Raw genomic sequence first — 25,437 nt, 5'->3', positions numbered from 1 at the left:
CACTGCCATATTTAGAAACTTTTCCATTAGATCGTAACGATGATTACTTATCTATACATGTCCTTGGCATTACTGTCATCATAGATCATAGAATTTACAGTGCAGAAGGAGGCCATTCAGCCCATCGAGTCTGCCCCGCCTCTTGGAAATAGCACCCTACCCAAGGTTAACACCTTCACCCTATCCCCATAACCCAGTAACCCCACCCAACACTAAGGGCAATTTTGGACACAAAGGGAAATTTATCATGGCCAATCCACCTAACCTGCACATCTTTGGACTGTGGGAGGAAACCGGAGCACCCGGAGGAAACCCACGCACACACGGGGAGGATGGACCTTGGAGCTGTGAAGCGATTGTGCTAGCCACAATGCTACTGTGCTGCCCTATCTGGAACAGAGTTGTAACATTTTAAAGAAGCTGTTTTTAACCTGGTCTGAATTATTCTTGGTTTTGTGACGACATAGAATATTTAGAGTCTGCTGAGGTAAGGAAAATGTTAACTTTATTTGGACACCACAGCCTGCAGGCTCTATCATACCACCAGGTCTACAAAGGTGAGCACGAATATTGAAATATTAGCATATCATGTATTACCCCCAAGTCTGACTTTTTCTGTAGACAACTATTGTGATGGTTTCAGAAATGTACCTGAACGTGCTCGCAGGTCCTTTTTTATTCTTTGGAGGCAATTGGTGATTTGAATCCTGTCTGATCTCTTGGGCTCTGCTAGGCAAAAGGAGAATTTGTAGATGACTCTAGTTCACCATCCTGGTTGTCTCTGGTCTGTATTTTACAAAATCTGGAGGACCCAATTATTTTTTCCTAATTTAGGGGCAAATTAGCGTGGCCAATCCACCTCACCTGCACATCTTTGGGCTGTGGGGGTGAAATGCGTGCAGACACCGGGAGAATGTGCAAACTCCACACAGACAGGGGGCTAGGATCGAACCCGGGTCCTCGGTGCCTTAGGCAGCAGTGCTACCCACTACGCCACCTATTTCTGTTCGATTGTGTAGATAACTGGATAAGGTAGGACCCTTGGTATCTATTCAACCACTTGTCCATAGCTGAACTTGGTCTCTGGAACAAACTGGCTGTCCTGATTGGAGGCCTGGTATGTTGCGTACTTTGTGACATCTGGCTGGAATTGTGTGCATGTTGTTTCTGTACGTGTGTGATTGGTGTAGCTCAGAAGTGCAAGTTGGATGTCGTTGTGCTTCTTCAGTAATGCTTTCACTGTATTCACTCACTCATTTGAGGGTTTGTAGTATGAGTAAATCCATAAGATGCCATGAACCCTTTCAACTTTCAGTCTGTTGCGGTGAGAATTGAGCACCACGTGACCTCCCTGAATGAAGCCTCGGCAAACCCTGAGGCACATGACACCCAGGTCAATGAGAACAAAGTGCACAATTTCAGCTGCCTGGGGGCCTTTAAAACTCACAGACTCAGCCTGGACTGAGAGAGGAGTGTGGAGTCATTGTCTGGTAATATGTGTAAATATATGTAGTTTGTAAATAATTCCTGCCTGTAATAACTGTTTGCTGCTGCTTCACCACAGGTGATCACCTGGAGCCCCATTATTACATGGTCTATTATCTGAGATAAGCTCTGGGATTCCATGTGTGCTAAATATCAGCTTCAGTGAAGTATAATCGATGCTTCAGAAGTGTGACCCTGCAGCTTTCATCTATCTTGCCTAGTTGTCTGCCTTTGCATCAAACCTCACCATCCTCCGTCTGAATCATTGTACTTATGGAGGCATTTTTTTGCTAAAACCTTAAGGTGGTCACTGTGTTGTGTCTCCATCTTGAAATAGAGACCAAGAACATAATCTGCAAACTATTCGCAAACCCATTTAACAGCTAATGCTTCTTCCTTGATCTCTGCATATCTCTGTTCATTCTGTCAGTGAATGGGATGTGTAATAAACTGGTCAGCACTTTCTATCCATTGAAATCTCAAAAGACTACAGCTATCAATCCTGTAGAAAATGCACATGCATGTTAGCATCTTGGCCCTCTCCTAGCACCATGTTGACTTTTTGGCTCATTGACAACAGAGTTGGGCAGAAACATCTCACTTGGTTTAGCAAACCCATGAATCACTGGATCTTAAGCACATTCGGAGCAGCTGGTAACTGCTTGATTGATCGTCTTCTGTGGATCTAATCTGACGCTGGATGTATCCGCAATATGCCCAAGAAACATGAGGGTCGGCTCTGAGAATTCACCCTGGCTGTTAGTGTAAGTCCTCCATGAAGGCTTTGCAGCATAGCTCCTGTTACAGTGTTCATGTTCTACCTGAGTGGATCCATGGATCAGGGCATAATTCATGTGACATATGACTCCATTGTCTAGGATACTTGACATCATCCTCTTGAAGATTTTTGATGCTGAGAGGTAATTTGAAACAAAACATTCCAAACTGTGTAATAAAAGTTGCGAGCAATGTAGACTCTGCTACGAGGGGCAGTTGCCAAAAAACACTCTTTGTATCTAGTTTCATCAAGGTTGAACACTTTCCCAATTTTTTCTAAGCTCTTGTCCATAGATTGCACAGTATGAACTTTGCATTCCATTGCTTTGTTGAGTAGTGTAACTCCTACACAAATTCTGATGGAGTAGATGGAGTTTTGGCACTGGGATCATCCCCGAGTACTAGCCTGCTGGTCCTGTTGCGGGTGAAATAACCCCTTGTTTCACCATAGTGAATTGTTGCTTCACCTTTTTTGGCAAGAATGGATGCATAACACTTTTCTGGATGTAAACTGACACACTGGCTTCATTTTCGCACAGAGAGTACACTCCTTTTAAAGTTTTTAGGCAAATATTTATTGACTTTCCAGTTCTCCTATTCTGCAAATCAGGTACAAGTCAGTACAGGATTTCCTGCTTAAAAGAGTGAACAGCTCTGGTTCAGGATTACCTAGGTTTGAAATTTTCTTTCTCTTGAAAGGTTGCATCCCATTGTCCTTTGGCCTTGATTTCCATATCTCCTGACCCATTTAGGTTTTTTCATGATTGCTGAAGAGGACTTTAACTCCAGTCACAGGTCAACATAGCGATGTTCAATTTAACTTGTGTCTTGTTTCCCTCTGCTAGGATCTCAACATTCCAGTAGCTTCTGTATGGTTCCTAAATCACCAGGCATCTCAATAACAACACAAATATCATCTAGTTTTGTGGATCTTGCCTCTTTTTCCTTATTCTATACAGGCTGTTTGCTTTAACATATGGCCTGAAAGTGACCCTTCTTTCTGCACAAATGACGTTCTGTTTCTTTTGAGACATTTCTGGTTTGTTTTGTTTCCCTTGTCACCACACCAATTACTGTTAGCTGGGGTAGTTGACCAATGCATTTCTTTGCTGCCACTCTGCTGCTGGCCATTGGCTTTTTGGAACAGTTCTACTCAATGTGGCCAAAATTCTACTAGTACGTTGATGTTTGTGTGTACTTGGGAATCCAGGGGAATGGAACCTCAGAAGGCAAGATTGAAACCCTCAGGTGTTCTGAAGCTGGAGTTGGAGTGACCTTTGGAGAGAATTTGAAGATGAGCTCTTTAGCGGTGAAGGTGTAACCCTTAAGAAGGGCGTTTGTGAGATTGGTTGACGAGTCAACCGAACATCTGGGTGGGTTGTTGAGAAATCTGTGGAATTTGTTTTGGCCATATTTGTCATTTTATTGTGTCGTATGGTGCATCCAACCTCTAAGCCATAGAACTGTACAGTGCAGAAAAGGCCCTTCGGCCCATCGGGTCTGCACTGACGATAACAACCCCCAGTCTCATGCTAATCCCATTTGCCAGCGCTTGGCCTGTATCCTTGAATGTGATTGTGTTTCAAGTGCTTTTTATAGGTTGAGGTTTCCAGGTTCTCTTCCTTCCCAGGCAATGCATTCCAGATTCTTAGCATTCTCCTCACCACCCTCTTGAGTAAAATTTTTTTTTTCCATTCCCTTCGGAATCTCCTGCCCCTCACCCTAAAACTATGTCCCTTGTGATTGACCCTTCACCCAAGGGAAATGGCTGCTTCCTATTTACCCTGTCGATACACCTCAATCAGATGCCCCCTGAGACTTCTCTACTCTAAAGAAAACAATCCAGGCCTGTCCAGTCTCTACTTATAGCTCAGATGCTCCATCCCAGGCAACATCCTGGTGAGTCTCCTCTGTGCCTCCTCCAGTGCAATCACCTCCTTCTATAGTGAGGTGACCAAAACTGCTCACAGTAATCCAGCTGTAGCTTAAGCAACGTTCTGAACAGCTCCAACGTAACCTCCTTGCTTTTATATTCTATGCCGCAACTGAAAAGGCAAGCGTCCCATATATCTTAACTATTCTATTCACCTGCTCTGCTGCCTTTGTGGGATCTGTGAACAAGTACCCCAATATCCCTCTATTTCTCTGAGCTTCCTAGTGTCCTGCCATTCATTTTTTAAAACAATTAATTTTATTACCAACTTGTATCAAAACAGGTTACAACACACAAACATCCTAGGAAACACTTCCCAGCATTCCTGCCATTCATTACATACTCCCTTGTCCTGTTTCTTCTTCCAAAGTGCATCACCCTTGTACGTATCAGGGTTAAATGCCATTTTCCACTGCTCTGCCCATCTGAGCACCCCAACTATATCTTCCTGTACCCTGCAACCCTTTTCTTCACAGTTAACCACCTACCAATGCCAAGTTTTGGGCATCTCGACAGGTTTCCTTGAATTCCATTCAATTTGGATCTGTTTCCATCTCTTTTCTCTTCCCCCCCCCCCCCCCCCCCCCCCCCCCCCCCCATACACCCACACACCACTGATAATGCTATGAATGCTGGGACAGTTGGAGCTTTGAAGACTTTTTTAAAAATTTAGGCAAGGGAAATGGAGCAAAAAGTTGGAAAAGGAGTTGTCAAACATGATCTAATTCGAGGTGTTCAAAGTGCGAGGGGTGGGTGTCAGGAGCGTCGCACAGCAATCGGTCGCACCATTCCTGCGGTAGTCCTGATCACGGGAGAAGCACGCAACAGTCGCTATGAGCTTTTACTTTCTTTTCCAATAAATTTAGAATGCCAATTTTTCAATTAAGAAGCAATTTAGCGTGGCCAATCCACCTAACCTGCATATCTTTGGGTTGCGGGGGTGAAACTCATGCTGACACAGGGAGACTGTGCAAACTCCACATGGACAGTGACCCGGGGCCAGAATCGAACCCGGGTCCCCGGCGTCATGAGGCAGCAATGCTAGCCACTGTGCTCCCCATGTTTCCAGCTTTTACATCAAGAATGAAGGCCGCTGCTGTCTCGTAGATGGAAATAAATTGGGCTAGAACTGTAGAATTCCAAAATTGCAGAAGGCTAAATTGAGTCTTGAAAGAGCACCCGCCTCAGGCCAAAGTCCCCACCCTATCCTTGTAACCCCACCTTACTACTTCTTCCTCTGAAATGCCTCCAATGCCACCATATCCTTCTTCAAATAGGGAGACAAAAACTGGATACAACACTCCTGAACACCGTATACAATTGCAACAACTTCTCTGTTGATACTCCAGTCCTTTTGCAACAAATGCTAAAATTTCTGTGATTCATGAACAAAGGCACCCAGATCCCTCTGCCCAGATGCATTATGAATCTGCTTTCCACTTAGATAATAATTTGCCTGTCTAGATTTTCAGCAAAAATTTCTGATTTAAAAAAAAAATTAACCGTTTATAGGGTTAAGGGGGAACAGGCAGGGAGGTGGCTCTGAGACCAGGAAGAGATCAGCCATGATCTGATGGAATGGCCGAGCAGGCTTGAAGGGTTGAATTGCTTACTTCTGCTCCTAATTCCTATGTTAATGGATACAACACATCCAATCCAAAATTGTGGCTTTTAATCTTGCTGCTTTCTTAAACAAGCTGATGTAACCAGCATGTTGCCAATGGTCTGTAGCTCTTTGCAAACAGCAAGTGCTAAGTATAAATAAGATGTAGGTAGATGGGGTATTTTTCTGCATTTCATATAGTGAAATTGGGGATGGGGCGGGGGAGGGGTGGAGTGGTGTAATGGGTAATAGACAACAGCAGCTCAGCAGAAGTAACATTCATAATATGCAGCAAAATGCCTCTCAAAATAAAAATGTGTTTATGCAAATGTGTGCAACCTGAGTAATGTTAATAGCCAACTATAGAACTGGAATTTCCACTTAAAGGTCACTAGCTTCATTTGTGTTTGCAAAACACCTACAGCTAGAAGTTATCCCTTTACATGCCAATTCTGCAAGTGCCATTTTTATTGTGAGGATATGCACGTGCTAAGATTATAATTTATACCTTTTGTGTGTTGTGTATAAGCCTTGAGGATAGGGGTCTGATTTTTAGTTGTTATTGGTTAAAAGCCATGAGAATATTTAACTGTCACTCAAGTGTTCTCAATTTGGCAAAAAATTCAGAAATTGTGAATATCTGAAAGTAAATGATATCGTGGCAGGATTTATGCTGTAAAGCCTTTGCACTCAATAGCTAACTCCCATCCAAATGAGAACAAGGCTCTGTCACATCATGAGCACTCAATTTTGGAATTAGCAGTGTAATGAATTTTGACTTGCTTTCTTTATGACTTGGTCTTCTTTGCATCTGCCACTCACTTTGTTTTAAAAAAAAAAATCAGCTAAGGTCCCAGGTTCGAACCCGGCTCTGGGTCACTGTCCGTGCACATTCTCCCCCTGTGTTTGCGTGGGTTTCACCCTCACAACCCAAAGACATGCAGGGTAGGTGTATTGGCCACGCTAAATTGCCCCTTAATTGGAAAAAATGAATTGGGTACTCAAAATTTTTAAAAACAGAAGAAAATCAGGTTATTCATTCAGAAATGGTAAATGGTAGAATTTTTTTAAAATTTGGAATATTGTTTTTCCTGTTTACATTGATTTTCCAGCAGTAACAACAATATTGATTGATTGAGTAATAAGTTTTGAGAAGTCAAAGATCATAATGTAATTTGGCAAATATTTTTGGGATCATGGGCTTTTGTGTTTTATAATTTGAGCCTGCTCAGCTGGGTAGCAATTGATTCTTGAATTTTTAACAAAAGGTGGAGATGCCCCCTCATGGCAAGGTTCTCCCTCTTTTTTATCTCTTCCTTCAATCTATCTCCCCACCTTTTTCCACAATACACCTCCTTTCTCTCTTCTCCATCCTGTCTCCAATTCCTGAAGTTTTTCTTCTGGGCCAAGGCTGAGGTAGTGTTGATTCACCTAGAAAATTGTGGCAGATGGCCCGAGAGGCCATTTGTTTTAGGTGAGGAGGAAAGATACAAAAGGGTCAGAGGGATAATTTTTTCACGGGGGGCGGTGAGTGTCTGGAACGAACTGCCAGAGGCAGTAGTAAAGGCAGGTACAAATTTGTATTTTAAAGAACATTTAGACAGTTATATGAATAAGGTGGGAATAGAGGTATATGGGCCAAATGCGGGCAATTGGGACTCTCATAGTGGGACTAGTTTAAAAACTGGGCGGCATGGAAAAGTTGGGCCAAAGGGCCTGTTTGTCCAAATCAGTGGGGCTATGAATCCACCTTTTTACCAAAGCACCCAGCTCTGATATTTTTGGGCACTGTCTGTCTCTGTTCCCAATCTTCGCAGTGCCTGAAAATTCAGCCCAATATAACTGACAGATTTTAGTAACCATGCTAACTGAGGAAAATAAATCCTGTACAATAGGTGAATAGCCAGCAGAATTGTGACTTTGGGATACGCGTGTATTTCCATCACCTTTTGTGGAGTTTCATTATGATTCCTGACACCTTACCATTGATCACAGGATGTTTGTCCAATTTCCATCCTGCTGTAGTGTTTTCCCCTCCCCCTTTTATGTTCAAATGAAGGAGATAATGGTTCTAGCTCCAACTTCAATGATCATGAAAGAGTAGTGCTTAATTTTCTTCTTTTTGTTTGGATGATAGCATATGGTCCAGAAAGACCTAGAGTTCTTTTTGCATGGGAATTTTTAAAATATAGCATATTTGTGACACTACTTTGAATTGATTTAAGTACATTTGTAAGGAATGTTACTTTTGAAAATCATATATGTTGTTGAATCCACAACTTAATAGCTAAGTGCCTTTTGAGGTTATTTGATCCAAATGAACCATGTTTTCATACCCTATAATTAAACTTGAATTGAATGACAACACTTCTGCCTCTTTTTTTGTTTCAGGTCCTCTTAAATATTATTGAAAATCAAGATGCACGGTCCAACCGAGGGAGAAATATGTCATGAACCTCTGGCCTGAACAAAGGAAGTGAAACTTTCGCGATTTTTTTTGAATAGCAGAGGACAAGAAGTTCACCTTAATTCAAGATTAGCATAACTTTCCTGAAGAGTTCGAAGCCATCCAGTCACCTGGGCAGTATTAATTACTATTAATTTTCAGCTCAACTATTTGAAATGTGAAATTGAAATCCCTCTTTTTCAAAGAATATGCAACTGAATCAATTATTTTGAAGTTAAATTGAGTAACTAATCTGATTTAGCAGACAAGATGATTGATTTAAGCCACCTGACAGAGGAGGAGCAGGTGACCATTATGAGGGTGTTGCAGAGGGATGCAGACCTGCGAAAAGCTGAAGAAAAGAGAGTTCGGTAAGATTTTGTTAAAAAAACACATTCGCTTGTTGGGTTACGGGTATAGGGTGGATATGTGGGTTTGAGTAGGGTGATCATGGCTCGGCACAACATTGAGGGCCGAAGGGCCTGTTCTGTGCTGTACTGTTCTATGTTCACTTGCAGCATACTGTTAAATTAAAATATTTGGGTTTTTTTCAGGAGCAGATTCTTTTAAGCATTTATCGGTACAATAATAACTGAGCATCAATACTAATTCAGTGTGGCTCCAGAAGGAAGAGGGTGTTGTCTGACCAACATTTTTTCCTTTAACTTCTCTCACTTCCTGTAAATAAAAGTGTGGCTATGGATACCTGCATGGAGCCCCGGTTATGCCTGTATTTTTGTGGGGTAATGGAACATTCCTTGTTCCAGTTCTACTCGGGGCCACTCCCCCACACTTCCTCCATTACATCAATCACTATTGGTGCTCTCTCATCTGGACCTGGAAAAATGTATCTTTTTTTTTGCTTTATATTTTCATTCCTCTCACCTTCACATCTACCTCTGACACTTCCTCACCCTTCCTTGACACCTCTGTCTCCATTTCTGGTGAGTGACTGATCACCAATATTAATAAACAAACCCACCAACTCGCATCTCAACTACAACACCTCCAACCTCCCTGAAAGACTGCATCCCATTCTCCCAGTTTCTGTGCCTCCACCCTATCTGTTGATGCCACCTTTGAAAATAGCGCATCTGACATGTCTGCCTTTTTCATCAATCAAGGACGCCCACCCAAACCCCCACTCTGGCTGATAGGGCACTCCACTGTGTCCAACCCATCTGTTGCACCTCTTGCCCTTGCGCCTTCCCCTCCCTCCCATCGTGATGATAGGGTCCTTCTTGTCCTTAATTTTTCAGCCTACCAGCCTCTGCATCAAAGGATCACCCTCCACCATTTCTGCCATCTCAAGCATGATGCCATCACTAAACACATCTTCCCCTCAAACCCCGCTGTCAGCATTCTGCAGGGATCACTACCTCCATGACACCCTAGTCCACTCTTGTATTGCCCTATCCCTTTATCACTTCCCATGGCGCCTTCACTTCACCTCCCCCAATTTGGACTACTATATTTGCTGCTCCCAATGAGATCTCCTCTGCATTGGAGAGACTAAATGCAGACTGGGTGATCACTTTGTGGAACACCTTTGCTCCATCTGCAAGTATGACCCTAACTTTCTGGTTGCTTACCATTTCAACTCGACACCTTTTATGTCATGCCCACATATCCATCCTTGGCCTGCTACAATGCTCCAGTCATGGCCAGTGCAAACGGGCAGACCAACACCTCATCTTCCGATTGAGGCAGCTTCTGAACTCAACATTTGAGTTCAACAACACTTACCCCCCTCAATTCAGGGCCATCTGTCCCTTGTTTTTCTTTCATTGAGTACTGACTTTGTTCTCCTATGAACACATTTTGCTATCTTTATGCCACTACTAGAACTTCCATCCTTAATACCAGCATTAACATCCCTTTGTCTTGTATTTCCGACATGTTTGTGAATTTCTCCTTTGCTTTGTCCTATTCCTGGCCTTCTGTTCTGCTCCGTCCTCTTTCCACCAACATAATTAATTACATCTTTATCCCTCTTCAATTCTGTCGAAGAGTCATATGGACTCAAAACATTAATTCTGCTCTCTTTCCACAGATGGTGCCAGACCTGCTGAGGTTATCCAGCATTTTCTGTTTTAATTTCTAAAAATTATTTTACAGTATGTGGCTGTCACTGGCTCGACCAGCATTTATTGCCTATATCTTGTTGCCCTTGAGTAGGTGATGCTGAGCTGCCTTATTGAACCACTGCAGTCCCTGAGGTGAAGGTATACCGACAGTGCTGTTATGGAGGGAGTTTTAAAGATTTTGACTCGGCAACAGTGAGGGAACGGTGATATATTTCCATGTCAGGATGATTAGTGACTTGGAGGGGATCCTCCAGGTGGTGGTGATCCCAGGTATCTGCCGTCCTTTTCCTTCTAGATGATGGAAATTGTGGGTTTGCAATGTGCTGCCTAATGGACCATTGGCGAGTTCCTGCAGCGCACCTTGTAGATGGTGCACATGGCTGCCACTGTTCGTTGGTGGTGGAGAGATTGAATGTTTATGGAAGGGGGAAACATTCAAGCGAGTTGTTTTGTCCTGGATGGTGTTGAGCTTCTTGTGTGTTGGAGCTGCACCCATCCAGGCAAATAGAGAGTATTCCATTACACGCCTGACTAGTGCCTTGTAAATCATGCATATGCTTTGGGGAGTCGGGAGGTGAGTTAATCGCCGCAGGATTCCAAGCCTCTCACCTGCTTTTGTCGCCACAGTATTTATATGGTTATTCCAGTTCCATTTCTGTGCCAAAAAGTAGCCTACTGATGATAATTCTGACCCATGAATTTCTTATGGATCACATTAGGCCATACTCTGGATAGATGGTGCCATTTGGATTTATGTTTGATCCTTTTTTTTGTCAGGAAGGGAAAGTTCAGGTATTGTACCAATAAATGCTGTGAACAGTTTTGGTTCCCGTCACGGAATAATACATGTGGAAAAGGATCTTCAGCCCATCGGGTCTGCTCTGACGCATGAAAGACATCTGACATGCCTAGCTAATCCCATTTGCCAGTACTTGGCCAATAGCCTTCACCCTTATTCTAAGGAAAGACATACTGGCATTGGAGGCAGTCCAGAGAAGGTTCATCAGTTCACTAAATATGGAGAGATTTTCTTATGAGGATAGATTGAGTAGATTGGGCCTATACTCATTGGAGTTATGAAGAATGCGAGGTCACCACAGTGGCACACTGCTGCCTCACAGCACCATAGTCCACCAGGTCCAATTACAGCCTTTGGGTGACTGTGTGGAGTTTGCACATTCTCCCATTTGAGCGAAGGGTTTCGTCCCAAAGTCGAAAGATGTGCAGATGTGGATTGGCCCTTTGTGTTCAGGTTAGGTGGGGCTAAAGGGATAGGGCAGGGGTGTGAGCATAGTTAGGGTGCTGTTACGGAGTGCCGGTGCAAACTCGATAGGCCGGATGGCCTCCTGCACTGTATGGATTCTATGATTCTATGACCTTAGTGCGACATGTAGGATTCTCAGGGGCTTGACAGGGTAGATGCTGAGAGGATGTGGGAGAGTCGAGGACATAATCAAAGAATAAGGGGTTGTCTGTTAGCGATGAGGAGGCATTTCTTACCTGAGGGTAATAAATCTGTAGAATTCTTTCCTGCACAGGGCTGTCGAGGCTGGGCTGTTAAGTGTGTTCAAGGCTGTTGAGGGTTATGGGGAAAAGGCGGGATAGTGGAGTTGAGGATTATCATCAGATCAGTCATAATCTTGAAATGGTGGAACAGATTTGATGGGCGGAATAACCCACTTCTGCTTGTGCGTCTTATGGTCTAATCTCTGAAATTTGCCTGATGTAAGGAATGTAAAAAGAAAAATTTACTTGATTTTCATTCCGTTCAATTAAAAAATTATCAAAAGCAGTGAACAGGACAGCAATTGTTGCATAGTCTTTATTATGTTGATGACTTTCATGAAAGCCATGGACTCAGTTATTATGTGACCTCCTCATGATTTGGCCAAATTGAATTGAGAGGAATGAACAGTATTATTACATTACAACCCATGACCATGTTTTTATTGTATATTAATGTTAACTAACACTCCCATGTTACACAGTATATTTTCCTCACTTAATTTTCTAATTCTCTGCTGACAACCAATTTTATTCTCTTACCTGAAAAATGACTCTATCGAGCACCCTAGAGTTCCGTTTGTATGCAAGAGTCATAGAATCATAGAATTTGAAGTACGGATGGAGGCCATTCGGCCCATCGAGTTTCCACCGGCCCTTGGAAAGAGCACCCTACTTAAGCCCTTGCCTTCACCCTATTCCCGTAACCCAATAACCCCACCTACCATTTTGGACACTTCAGGGGAAATTTAGCATGGTCAATCCACCTAACCTGCACATCTTTGGACTGTGGGAGGAAACCGGAGCACCCGGAGGAAACCCAAGCAGACACTGGGAGAAAGTGCAAACTCCGCACAGCCAGTGACCCAAGACCGGAATTGAACTCTGGTCCCTGGAGCTGTGAGGCAGTATTGCTAGCCACTGTGCCGTCCTGCCATGAGCATTAGCAAGATAATGAGGAAAACTAAACCCGAACTTTGTTTGTCGTCTTTTTCCACCTTTAGCTCCGTGATGGTTCACTGCTGCATCATAAGGCCTTGGGTTCATGTACCTGTGGAGATTTGATCACACAATTTCACATTTTTATCACTTTTTACTTTGGCAAACAAAATTATCAACACAACAGGAGACAACTTAATGAACTAAATTACAGAAGAAAGTCTCCCCTCCCTCAGCCTGCCGTAACTTTCTAACATGACTGAAAATCCTACACCCTGTTTATATGTTACACCACTCTCTGCAGAATTGTCGTTTTTACAGAAACAAGTCCAAAGTTATTTACTTGCTTCCAACAGGCTTGCTTATTCCCATTTCACTTGAGCCATAACATTCGGGGTCCTTTAAAACTTAGTTTCCTTCGGTTTGGTGATTCTCAGAAGACTGACCTAGGAGTCACTGCTGACACCTCCTGGCCATGCCAAGTCAAATCTTCCAGTGCCCCGAAATCGCAAAGATCCTGTCTCTTAAATCAGAGAATGCACTCCCACTTACCATTCTGCCTGGTGCATCTTGTTCTCTGCGAAGGCCACCCCCCCCCCTCTTCTGCTGACGGTTAATTTTCTGCAAAGAAGCTGACAAACGGCTGCCACCTCCGGGCGAACCCTAACATTGACTCTCGCAGGCGAACTTGATTTTCTCCAAGCAGAGAAAGCTAGCCATGTCAGACAGCCAGGTCTCCAACTTCGGGGGCTCTGAGTCCCTCCAAGTTAATAATATCTATCTCCGTCTACAAGGGAAGCAAAGGCCAGAAACTCTGCCTCTTTATCCTCCTGGATTCCCGGATCTTCTGACACTTCGAAAATTGCCGCCCCTGGACTCGGTGCCACCCTTGTTTTTAACACCGTGGACATGACATCCACAAACTCCTGCCAGAATCCCCTCCGCTTTGGGCATGTCCAGAACATGTGGACATGATTCGTTGGCCCTCCCGCACACCTTGCGCACCTATCTTCTACCCCAAAGAACCTGCTCACCCGGCCACTGTCATGTGAGCCTGGTGAATGACCTTGAATTGTATCAGGCTGAGCTGGCACATGTTGTGGATGCGTTGATTCTACTCGATGCGTCCGCCCAGAGACCATCCTCCTCTCTCCTGCCAAATCCTCTTCCCACTTACGCTTCTGCTCCTCAGTCTGTGTCTCCTCTGACCTGATGAGTTCCTTGTAAATGTCAGAGACCCTCCCTTCTCCCACCCACACTCTAGAAACTACTCTGTCCTGTATCCCCCTTGGTAGTAGGAGCGGGAAGGTTGAAACCTGCCTGCGTAGGAAGTCCCACACCTTCAGGTACCTAAATCCATTTCCCCTCGCCAATCCAAATTTCTCCTGCAGCTCGCTTAGGCTAGGAAAGCTTACCTGTATAAACATATCTCTCATCCTCTCAAACCCTGCTCTCCGCCAACTCCAAAACCCTCCATCCATCCTTCCCGGGCAAACCAGTGATTATTATAGATTGGAGACCACACCGATGCCCCCTCTGCTCCCACGTGCCTCCTCCACTGCCTCCAGACCCTCAGGGCCGTCACCACCACGGGGCTGGTGGAGTACTGTGCCAGCGGGAACGCCAGAGGCGCTGTTATCAACGCCCCCAAGCTGGTGCGCTTGCACGAAGCCGCCTTCACACACGTCCATACCGCCCCCCCCCCCCCCCCCCCCCACCACCACCACCCACTTCCTGATCATAGCTACATTCGCCGCCCAATAATAGTTACTGAAGTTTGGCAGTGCCAGCCCTTCCTCTCTCCGGCTCCGCTCAAGCATCCCCTTTTTTACTCGCGGGGTCTTACCCACCCATACAAAGCCAGTGATTACCTTATTGACCCGTTTAAAAAAGGACCGCGGAATAAAGATGGGGAGACACTGAAACACAAAAAAGAATCTTGGGAGGATCGTCATTTTCACTGTCTGCACCCTTCCAGCTAGTGACAACAGGAGTGCATCCCATCTCCGAAAATCATTCTTCATTTGATGATCTAGTCATGCCAGATTTAGCTTGTGCAGCCGTCCCCATTCCCATGCCACCTGGATACTTAGGTACCGAAACATTCCCCCTACCACTCTAAATGGCAGGCAATTGCCAGTGGCTCTGTGGCTAACGCGGACAACAGTGGGGAGGGGGGGCATCCCTGTCTCTTCCCCCGATGCAGCCGCAAATAGTCCGATGTTGTCCTATTTATCCGTATGCTCGCAACAGGAGCCTCGTACAACAACCTGACCCAGTCAATAAAGTCTCGCTCAAATCCGAACCGTCCCAGTACCTCCCACAGATATTCCCATTCTCCCCGATCGAAGCCTTCTCTGCATCCATTGCGACCACTACCTCCACCTCCCTACCTTCCGGGGGCATCATGATCACATTTAACAACCTTCTAACATTGGCCGCCAACTGCCTTCCCTTAACAAACCCCGTGTGGTCCTCCCCAATAACGTCCGGAACCCAATCCTCAATCCTAGGGGACAAGATTTTGGCGTCCACATTCACAAATAAAATGCCAGTGACTGATGGAAATGAGGCTATGACAGGTGAGGACCTTGAGATGACTGTTATCACTAAAGAGGTACTGATGGGCAAGCTAATGGGGCTAAAGGTAGACAAGTCTCCTGGCCCTGATGGAATGCATCCCAGAGTGCTAAAAGAGATGGCTAGGGAAATTGCAAATGCACTAGTGATAATTTACTAAAATTTACTAGACTCTGGGGTGGTCCTGGCGGATTGGAAATGAGCAAACATGACACCACGGTTTAAACAGGAGGTAGGCAGAAAGCGGGTAATTATAGGCCAGTTAGCTTAACTTCGGTAGTAGGGAAGATGCTGGAATCTATCATCAAGGAAGAAATAGCAAGGCATTTGGATGGAAATTGTCCCATTGGGCAGAAGCAGCATGGGTTCATAAAGGGCAGGTCGTGCCTAACTAATTTAGTGGAATTTGTTGAGGACATTACCAGTGTGGTAGGTAATGGGGAGCCAATGTATGTGGTATATCTGGATTTCCAGAAAGCTTTTGACATGGTGCCACACATAAGGTTGCTGCATAAGATAAAGATGCATGGCATTAAGGGTAAAGTAGTAGCATGGATAGAGGATTGGTTAATTAATAGAAAACAAGGAATGGGGATTAATGTGATTTTCTCTGGTTGGCAATCAGTAGCTAGTGGTGTCCGTCAGGGATCAGTGTTGGGCCCACAATTGTTCACAATTTACATCGATGATTTGGAGTTGGGGACCAAGGGCAGTGTGTCCAGGTTTGCAGACGACAATAAGATGAGTGGTAAAGCAAAAAGTGCAGAGGATACTGGAAGTCTGCAGAGGGATTGGATAGGTTAAGTGAATGGGCTAGAGTCTCGCAGATGGAATACAATGTGGAAAATGTGAGGTTATCCATTTTGGTAGGAATAACAGCAAAACGGATTATCATTTAAATGATAAAATATTAAAACATGCTGCTGTGCAGAGAGACCTGGGTGTGTTAGTGCATGAGTCGCAAAAATTTGGTTTACAGGTGCAACAGGTGATTAAGAAGGCAAATGGAGTTTTGCCCTTCAATGCTGGAGGGATGGAGTTTAAGACTAGGGATGTTGTGCTGCAATTGTATAAGGTGTTAGTGAGGCCACAACTGGAGTATTGTGTTCAGTTTTGTTCTCCTTACCTGAGAAAGGACATTTGGCGCTGGAGTGTGTGCAGAGGAGTTTCACTAGGTTCATCCCAGAGCTGAAGGGGTTCGAGGAGAGGTTGAGTAGACTGGGACTGTACTCTTTGGAATTTAGAAGGATTCGGGGGAATCTTACAGAAACATATAAAATTATGAAGGGAATAGATAGGATAGATGCAGGCAGGTTGTTTCCACTGGCGGGTGGAAGCAGAACTAGGAGGCATAGCCTCAAAATAAGGGGAAGTAGATTTTGGACTGAGCTTAGGAGGAATTTCTTCACCCGAAGGGTTGTGAATCTATGGAATTCCTTGTCCAGTGAAGCAGTGGAGGCTCTTTCATCAGCTGGTTTTAAGATAACGATAGATAGTTTTTTTTGAAGGATTAAGGGTTATGGTGTTCAGGCCGGAAAGTGGAGCTGAGTCCACAAAAGATCAGCCATGATCTCATTGAATGGCGGATTAGGCGCGAGGGGCCAGATGGCCTACTCCTGCTCCTAGTTCTTATGTTCTCATGTTCTAACACAGATATTGGCCTATAGAACCCACACAGCTCCGAGCCCTTGTCCCGCTTCAGGATCAATAAGATTGTGGCCTGTTACATCGTCGGGGGAAGCACCCCACGCTCCCTTGCCTCATTTAATGTCCTCATCAACAGCAGCCTCAATATCCCAGAGAACTTTTTATAGAACTCCACTGGGTACCCGTCCAGCCCAGGGCTTTACCCGACTGCATGGCCTTCAGACCCTCCGCTATCTCTTCCAACACGATTGGATCCCCCATCCCTTCTACCAAACCCCCCGTCCACCTTGGGAAATTCAGCCCCACTAAGAAGTGCCTCATCTCCTTTGGCCCCGCTGGGGGTTCCGACCCATACAGCCTACTGTAGAACTCCTTGAGCGCCTTATTCACCCCTGCTGAGTCTCCCACTAGGTTCCTGCCCCCGTCCTTTACTTTCCCTACCTCCCTGGCTGCCTCCCTCTTTCTAAGCTGCTGTGCAAGCACTCTTGTGGTAGCAAGTTCCACATTCCAACCACTCTTGAGGTTTCTCCTTGGTTGCTTATTGGATTTGTCCTGTTTATAATACATCTTTATTATTGTCACAAGTAGGTTTATATTAACATGACAATGAAGTTACTGTGAAAATCATGGCTTCTGATTTTGATTCTACCGCAGCTAGAAATACTTTTTAGATTGGTTTCTGTCTGAGGACCAAGGTGAGCTGTAATAAATAATTGGAATTGATCAAGTAAACACTTCGGAGTTGGGGCAGGGTCAAGGGAAATGCTGATTCGGGGGAACCACAGATTTGAGCCAGGGAAGTGGGACGGAAATTTTCGGAAATAGAAGGAGAAGGGGATTAAGACACTTAAAGATTTGTTTCTTGGGGGTCGGTTTGCAGGATTGCAAGGAGCTGGGAGCAAAGTATGGGCTGGAGCAGGAGGAAATGTGTAGATACACACAGGTTCGAAATTTTGCCAGGAAGGAGATACAGATGTTATGGGTCAGGGTTTAGAGAACCCCAATGTGTATCATTGGTGTTCACCAGACCCACAACTTTTAATAGATTCTTGTTATGGGGAGCACAAGGGCCTACTTTACAGGTGTAATGCAACAGAGATCTAAAGTACTTTAAAATTAAAACAATGTTTATTTATGAATCCAGTTAACACTGTAAACCCACAGTAAACATCTTAACAACTATCAACACCAGTAATCCCCAAGATACAATATTCTATAAGTAACCCCTCATAACTTTCCTAAGAACATCCATATATTAAACATTTTTCAAAGACCGCAGGTTTAAATTCTGTACAGAAATGGTTATTATTTTGAAATCCTCAAATAAGCTGAAGACAGTCTGTAGCTTGTAGAGAGTGATCATCATACAGCTGTTTGCTTTGCCTGCAGCTATCCAGCTCCAAAAACTAAACTAAAACACACTAGCTGCCTGCTCAAAAACGAAAGTGAAAGACAGACAGCCCAGCTCCACCCAAACTCTGACATCACAGCAGCTATTTGATAAACACTCATTTCTTAAAGGTACATCCACTACAGCTATTTGATAGCACCCAGTTCTTAAAGGTACTCTTGCATGACAGAGCTTCCCGGTGGAGCCAGCCTCCGCATTGCTGGAGGAGGTGCCGACGACGACAGGGGGACTGGAGAAGGGGGCAGTGTCAGCAGTTTATGGGGCTATTTTGGAACAGGAGAAGGCACCACAGGAAGGGATCCAAGCAAAGTTGGAGGAATGGTTGGGGCAGGGTATGGAGTAGGGGTTCTGGTGTGAGATGCTGCGGAGAGTGAACGCCTTCACCTCGTGCGCATTCCCAACATTTACTGACAAATACCTTGTTCGCGTTGCCACCCGTAGCGAGGCGCGCTCGCAGGCTCTCTAACAATGGAGAATCCCAGCCAACGGCTTGCATTGTGGTGGTCAGCAGCATGGTGTGGCTCAGGAGTCCTACTCTGGCAAGGCAGTCTCTGCCACATTTGTTGATAGGTACTCTATTTGCTGGCCTCCTTCTTCTTCATTTCCCTCCTCTCGGCCAACTGATCATTTTGTTTCTGATCTCCTCTTCCATTGCCCTTCCAAACAGTCAGCCTCCAGAGGCTGTCTCCCAGTTGGCATTGTCCACCATCTTCATATCTCGCTTGTAGGTGTCTTGTAGTTGAGGGTTGGGTGTTACAGGGATTGTGACCCAGTGGCCAGTTTACTAAAGATGTCTTTGGGTCTATGGCCGACCCAGTGAACATTGCCAAGCAGTGCAGACGTCATTGGCTTAGCAGTGAGTGTATGCTGACAGAATTGATATGCTCCAGGATCTGAGAACTGATTGCTCACTGGGCTAAATCGCTGGCTTTTAAAGCAGACCAAGCAGGCTTGCAGCACGGTTCGATTCCCGTACCAGCCTTCCCGGACAGGTGCCGGAATGTGGCGACTCGGGACTTTTCACAGTAACTTCATTGAAGCCTACTCGTGACAATAAGCAATTTTCATTTTCATTTCTTATTATGCCAAGGATATGTCTGGGACAATGAAGGTGGGAATTGTTCAACATTTTCTCTTGACTGCATAACATGTGTTGTCCAGGTCTTGCGAGTGTAGTGTGTTGAGGATGCAGGCTTGGTAGACTCGAAGCTTGGCTTTCAATCAGGGTGCTATTATTCCACGTTCTCTTACTCGGCTTGGAAAGAACAATATCATATATATATATATATATATATAGATAAAGCCAAAGATGCAAGACGATACTTTGAATGAGTGTCTTTGCAGGTAATTAAGTCCAGAGAGAGGGATAATCAGTGGTTAAGAGGTGTGAATTCTCTCAAGCCAGGACAGTTGGTAGGATTTCGCAAGCCCAGTCCAGGCCAGATGGTTGGTGGTGGGGGGGGGGGGGGGGGGGGGGTGTTAATGTAATGCAACATGAATCCCAGATCCCGTACTTGTGTGCGGAACATGGCTATAAGTTTCTGCTCGCCGATTCTGCGTTGTCGCGTGTCCTGAAGGCTGCCTTGGAGAATGCTTACCCGAAGATCAGAGGCTGAATGCCTTTGACTACTGAAGTGTTCCCCGACTGGAAGGGAACCTCCCTGCCTGCCAATTGTCGCAGTGGCAGAGTCAGAATGTCGTTGCTGATATATGGCATTAGAATAACATTGTGGATCATGACATTTTGTTTTCCTGGTGGTCAAAGCAAGCTTTTGCAGGCATGAGGGAGTCTGTTGAGTTTCCTCCCATGTGTCATTTTAGTGTAGCATCATCAACAGCAAGCAACTCTGATGACTTTGTGTACCCTTGTCAAGGATCTAAGGCAAGCAAGACTGAACAGATTTCCATTAATTCTGATTTGTAAGCAATCACCCTCTGTAGATGACCTGAAGGCATATGGCAGCAGCAAATAGAATAATATGGCAATGGGTGTTGGTGCCAGAATACAATCCTGTTTGACTCTTTTGTGGATCTCTGAGGGCACAGTGATAGCTGACTGTACCTGTCATATTGGCATGGGAAGGGAACACATTGCACAACTCTGGTAGGCAGCCAAGATTCTCCCAACAGCTTGAATAGATTTCTGACATGGGTGAAAACCCTGGTAAGATCAATTTGAAGACAATATATCATGGTCTCATTTGTTTTTGACATTTCTCTTGTTACTGCTGGACTGAGAAAACCTCGTCAATTGTCGATCTTCTATTTCTCAGGCCTCAGCACTTGAAGCCAGGCTGCTGCTGAGATCAGTTGACTGCACCTCACCAATGAGGAAGGGATATTCCCCAAAAGATAGTGTTACAACATTTCCCCCTTGCTGTCCTGTCAGTGCAGGTATTGTAATGTTAGAGTTCGGCATTGCTACAAGTTCTACACAGACCAGTAAGAAATTAAAACTCCCAGTTATTAACTAGAAGAGTTATGCTGCAAGACTTAATGTTGGGCAGCACGGTAGCAAAAGTGGATAGCACTGTGGCTTCACAGCGCCAGGGTCCCAGGTTCGATTCCCCGTTGGGTCACTATCTGTGTGGAGACTGCATCTTCTTCCCGTGTCTGCATGGGTTTCCTCCCGGGTGCTCCGGTTTCCTCCCACAGTCCAAAGACGTGCAGGCTAAGTGGATTGGCCACGATAAAATTGCCATCGGTGACCACAAATATTAGGAGGTGTTATTGGGTTACGGGGATAGGGTGGAAGTGAGGGCTTAAGTAGGTCGGTGCAGACTCAATGGGCTGAATGGCCTCCTGCACTATATGTATGTTCTAAGAAGAAATCTTAACTTTATTTCCTAAACACTGCAATACTATGGGCTCGATTCAGCAATTGCGTTGCGCCTGGTGAATCCCAGGAGAGCCCCCAATCGGGCTCCACTCTGGGCCGATCACTAGTCATGCGACTTGCTCCGCCTGGCATGATCTGGACCTCTGGCTGCGATCCAGATCTGCATATTTAAGTGAGCCATTAGGCTCTGGCACTCCCCCTGGCAGGGCTCTCTCTTTGTATGACAGTCCCGTCATCCCAGGAATCAGCCTGGTAAACCGTTGCTGCACACTCTCCATTATCAAGAACGTCCTTCCTCAGATAAGGGCATCAAAACTGAGCACAATACTTCAGATGTGGCCTCACCAATGCCCTATACAATTGCAGTAAAACATCTCTACTTCTATACTCAAATCCTCTCGCTATGAAGGGCAACATACCATTGCATTCTTTACTGCCCGCTGTACCTGCGCACTTATTTTCAGTGACTAATGCACAAGGACACCAAGGTCTCACTGAGTATCTACCTCTCAATTTACACCCATTGAAATAATAATCTGTCTCCCTATTTTTGCTACCGAAATGGATCACCTCTCATTTATCTACATTATACCGCATATGTGCACTCACTCGGCCTGTCCAAATCCCACTGAAGCATCTCTGCATCCTCCTCCCAGCTCACCCTCCTACCCAACTTTGTATTATCTGAAAATTTGGAGATAATACATTTAGTTCCCTCGTCCAAATCATTACTATATAATGTGAACAATTGGGGTCCTAATACAGATCCCTGCGGTACCCCACTACTCACATCTGCCAATCAGAAAAAGACCCATTTATTCCAACTTTTTTGCTTCCTGCTTGCTAACCAGCTTTCTATCCGTCTCGAGACACTACCCATTATCCCATGGGCTTTAACTTTACATAATTATCTGCTACGTTAGACTTTGTCGAAAGCCTTCTGAAAGTCTAAACAAATTTCATCCACCAGGTATCCCTGGTCAACTCAACTAGTTACATCTTCAAAAGAATTCTAGTAGATTTATCGAGCATGATTTTCCTTTCACAAATCCATGATGACTTTGCCTGATTACACCACTGCTTTCCAAATGCTGTAATCCTTGATAATGGACTCTAGCGACTTCCATACTCCTATGTTGGGCTTGCTGGTCTATAGTTTCCTGCTTTCTCTCCACCTCCCTTTTTGAATAGCTGGATGATATTAGCTACCCTCCAATCCATAGGAACCATTCCAGAGTCCAAAGAATTTTGGAAAATGACCGCCAATGGATCTACTATTTCTAGGGTCACTTCCTTAAGTACTCTGGGATGAAGATTCGGGACCTGGAGATTTGCCTGCCTTCAATCCCATTAATTTCCCCAAAAACTATTTCTTTACAATTACAAATTTCCTTCATCACCTCCCTAAAACTTGTTTCTCTGAACTTTCGGTACATTATTTATGTCTTCCTTTGTGAATTTAGTTCCTCAGCCATTTTTTTGTTCCCTGTTATGAATTCTCCTGTTTCTGACTGTACATTACTTTTTATCTCTTTACATACCTATAGAAACTTTTATAATCAGTTTTTATGCTCCTCGCGAGTTTGCTTTCAAATTGTATTTTCCCCTTTTTAATCAATCCCTTTGTCCATCTTTGCTGAATTTTAAACCGTTCCTAATCCTCAGGTCTATTTCGTTTTCTTACTAATTTGTATGCCTCTTCATTGAATCTAATACTATCTCTAATTTCCCTTGTAAGCCATGATTCCCTTTATACTATTGCGCCAAATAGGAATAAACAACTTTTGGAGTTCACCTATTCATTCCTTGAATGCCTACCATTGCCTGTCCACTGTCCTTCCTTTAAGTAATGTTTCCAAGTTTGTCATAACTAGCTCATGCCTCATACCGGCATAGTTACCTTTATTGAAGTTCAGGACCCTGGTCTCAGAATCAACTAAGTCACTATCCACCTTGATAAAGAATTCTATCGTATTGTGATCACTCATCCCCAAGGGTTCTCTCTCAATTAGATTGGCAACTAATCTTTTCTCATTGGACAGCACCTAGTCCAAGATGGCCTGTTCTTTGGTTTCTCAACATATTGGTCCAGAAAACCATCCCTATGCACTCCAGAAATTCCTGCTCTATTTGTACTGTGACTAATTTGACTCCCCCAATCTATATGCAGATTAAAGTCACAGGTATTGGTTTGTCACATGCATCTCTGATTTCCTGTCTAATGCTATTCCCAACACTACCACTGCAGTTTGGTGGTCTGTACACAACCCTATGAATGTTTATTTCCCCATGATGTTTCTTTACTTGATCCAGACAGATTCACATCATCTGCACTAATATCGTTCTTCAATATTGTATCAATATCTTCTTTAATCAACAATATAGCTCCACCAACTTTTCCTTTCTGTCTGTCCTTCCTAAAAACTGAATAGCCCTCCATGTTTAGTTTGCATCCTTGGCACCTAAGAGCCTGTGATCACCTTTGAGCCAAGTCCCCATAATCCCAACTACATCATACCCCTTTACATCTATCTGCGTAACTAATGCAACCATTTTATTTTGAATGCCCCACGCGTTCAGGTCCCACGTTTTCAGGTACAAAACTTTATAGTCCTTTTTACGTTCCTTTCCCGTCCCTCCTACTTTTTTACAGTCTCATTATCTGATACAGGCCCTTGATGTCTCTGCCTATCACTTTTCTTATTCTCCTTGCTGTCTTTTCCTCTTTTATTTGATTTCCCCCCCGCTCTGAATCCTTACATCGGTACTCAACTCCCTGTCTTATTAGTTTAAATCCTCCCCAACCACTCCAAGTTCACCCCCCCCCCCCCCCCCCCCCCCCCCCCCTCCCCCGGACATTCGTCCTGGTCCTGCCCAGGTGTAACTTGTCCAGTTTGTACAGGTCCCACATGCTCCAGGAATGTTAAACCCTCACACCATCTCTTCAGACATTTGTTCATCCGATATATCCTGCTATTTCTATTCTGACTAGCATGTGGCACTGGTAGTAATCCTGAAATCACTGCCTTTTGAGGTCCGGCTTCTCAACTTTCTTCCTAACTCCCTATATTCTGCTTTCAGGACCTCGTCCCTTTTTACCAATGTGTACCACAATCACTTACTGTAACCACTCCGAGACACACTTGACCCTAGCATCAGGGACGCAATGTACCATCCTGGAGTCTCATTTGCAGCCCCAGAAACACCTATCTATTCCCCTTACATTAGTGCATTCCCACACTTTTTGCTCCTTCCTCTGCAGCAGAATCAATCATGGTGCAACAAATCTGGTTGTTGTTGCTTTCCCCTGAGAAGTCATTCCCCTCAACAGTTTCCAAATGGTATATCTGTTTATAGTATTCAGCCAGAAAAAAAATATCTTTTAAGCACCTTTACATTTGTGGACATACCAACTGAAGCATAAACTTCACTTGTTTCTTGCTCAATGATTGCAAAATCAGAACATCCTGTTTTCTGATGGCCTTTTTTGCTACTGGTCTATGTTGCTTCCAAGCACCCATTTTTGGCATGTTTTCTAACTTTCACCTATGCCTGTGAGAAAAAGAATACATTGATAAATCCACAAGGCAAAAGGTTATCTCCCTGGCAACATATTCCTGTAGCAAGTGGCATCCCTTGGATGTCCCAGATGGAGATTCAAACCCATCGATAACAATTCCCAAACCTGTCCTTTGAATGTGAAAAATATATAGATAATTTAACGACTTGTTTCCCAGATGGTCTTAGCCATTCTTTGATCTGCAAATTACACAAATAGTTCACATCTCGAATGAAGAGCAATTCTCCTTCAATTTACTGTCTTTACATCTGCAGCTAAACAGGCACATCTAACATTTTGTGGCTATCCAGAAGTAATCAGTTACCACCACTTGTGGCAAATCTATTGTCATTCCCTTTGGGTAAAAGACATTTCCAAAGCAGATTGCTCTGAGGGACAGGATACCTGATTGCATGGCATCAGTTAGTCAGGATGAGCACAATAAGGACTGTGAAGTGATACCATGCCAGCAGCTGATTGACCACATCCTTTTGAAGGTCTACAGCACCTCTTTGAGGTAGCAGAAGCAGATATCCAGGAAGGAGAAGTAATTGACCATCTATCTCATTTTAGAAATAAGGGGGAGGTGGATGGAGAACCCTTTATTGGCTCTGCAACCACAGGATGC

At 44.4% G+C, this 25,437-nt stretch overlaps 1 protein-coding gene across 9 annotated transcripts in view; it reads left to right on the top strand.

Moving 5' to 3' along the window:
- The window catches only part of sytl2a (synaptotagmin-like 2a), a 162,634-nt gene that overhangs the window by 18,140 nt on the left and 119,057 nt on the right, over positions 1-25,437 (top strand). For all 9 annotated transcript variants that reach the window (XM_038818132.1, XM_038818131.1, XM_038818130.1 and 6 more), the window contains one exon: positions 8,190-8,615. In XM_038818132.1, coding sequence (XP_038674060.1) covers positions 8,515-8,615 — 101 coding nt within the window. In that variant the 5' untranslated portion in view covers positions 8,190-8,514. The remainder of the gene's footprint in view (positions 1-8,189; positions 8,616-25,437) is intronic.

The sequence above is a fragment of the Scyliorhinus canicula genome, chromosome 14 (genome assembly GCF_902713615.1).
Source record: "Scyliorhinus canicula chromosome 14, sScyCan1.1, whole genome shotgun sequence".
NCBI lineage: Eukaryota > Metazoa > Chordata > Chondrichthyes > Carcharhiniformes > Scyliorhinidae > Scyliorhinus > Scyliorhinus canicula.
Note: the sequence above shows the minus strand (reverse complement) of the source record. Positions and strands in the feature narration are given on the sequence as shown.